The following is a 459-nucleotide window of genomic DNA, read 5'->3' as shown; positions in this document are numbered from 1 at the left end:
GTATGGCCGCCGAGGTCGGAGTTCGGTGCCCGGCTGCGATCCTCCGCCCGTACCCATCTCTGCTCCGCGGCTCCACAGTGGGGGGGGTCCCCAGCCCAGCGCCCGGGAGCCGGAGCCCTTGTGCTGATGTGTCGCTGCTTGCTTCTTTGCCTCTCATCCCCCCTTCCATGTCCCCCCCAGTGGCCCTCTCACCCTTCACTGTAACACGCCGTATAGGTCACCCCTACCAGAACCGCACACCCCCCAAGAAGAAGAAGCCACGCACGTCCTTCACCCGCCTGCAGATCTGCGAGCTGGAGAAGCGCTTCCACCGGCAGAAGTACCTGGCCTCTGCTGAGCGTGCAGCTCTGGCCAAGGCCCTTAAGATGACGGACGCACAGGTGAAGACCTGGTTCCAGAACCGGCGCACCAAGTGGAGGTGAGGGGCTGGGGGCCACGAGTATGGGGCCGGTCCGTGGG

General features: G+C 65.6%; 1 protein-coding gene across 1 annotated transcript; it reads left to right on the top strand.

The window, feature by feature from the left end:
• Nucleotides 1–86: 86 nt before the first annotated feature.
• LOC104917262 (T-cell leukemia homeobox protein 3-like) lies at nt 87–428 on the top strand. The gene has a single exon (XM_010728463.2). The coding sequence runs from the start codon at nt 168–170 to the stop codon at nt 420–422; it is 255 nt and encodes an 84-aa protein (XP_010726765.1). The 5' UTR covers nt 87–167; the 3' UTR covers nt 423–428.
• The last annotated feature ends 31 nt before the right edge of the window (nt 429–459 follow it).

Source organism: Meleagris gallopavo, unplaced genomic scaffold, assembly GCF_000146605.3.
Source record: "Meleagris gallopavo isolate NT-WF06-2002-E0010 breed Aviagen turkey brand Nicholas breeding stock unplaced genomic scaffold, Turkey_5.1 ChrUn_random_7180001962856, whole genome shotgun sequence".
In the NCBI taxonomy this organism is placed as follows: Eukaryota; Metazoa; Chordata; class Aves; order Galliformes; family Phasianidae; genus Meleagris; species Meleagris gallopavo.
This window is presented reverse-complemented; position numbering and strand designations above follow the sequence as displayed.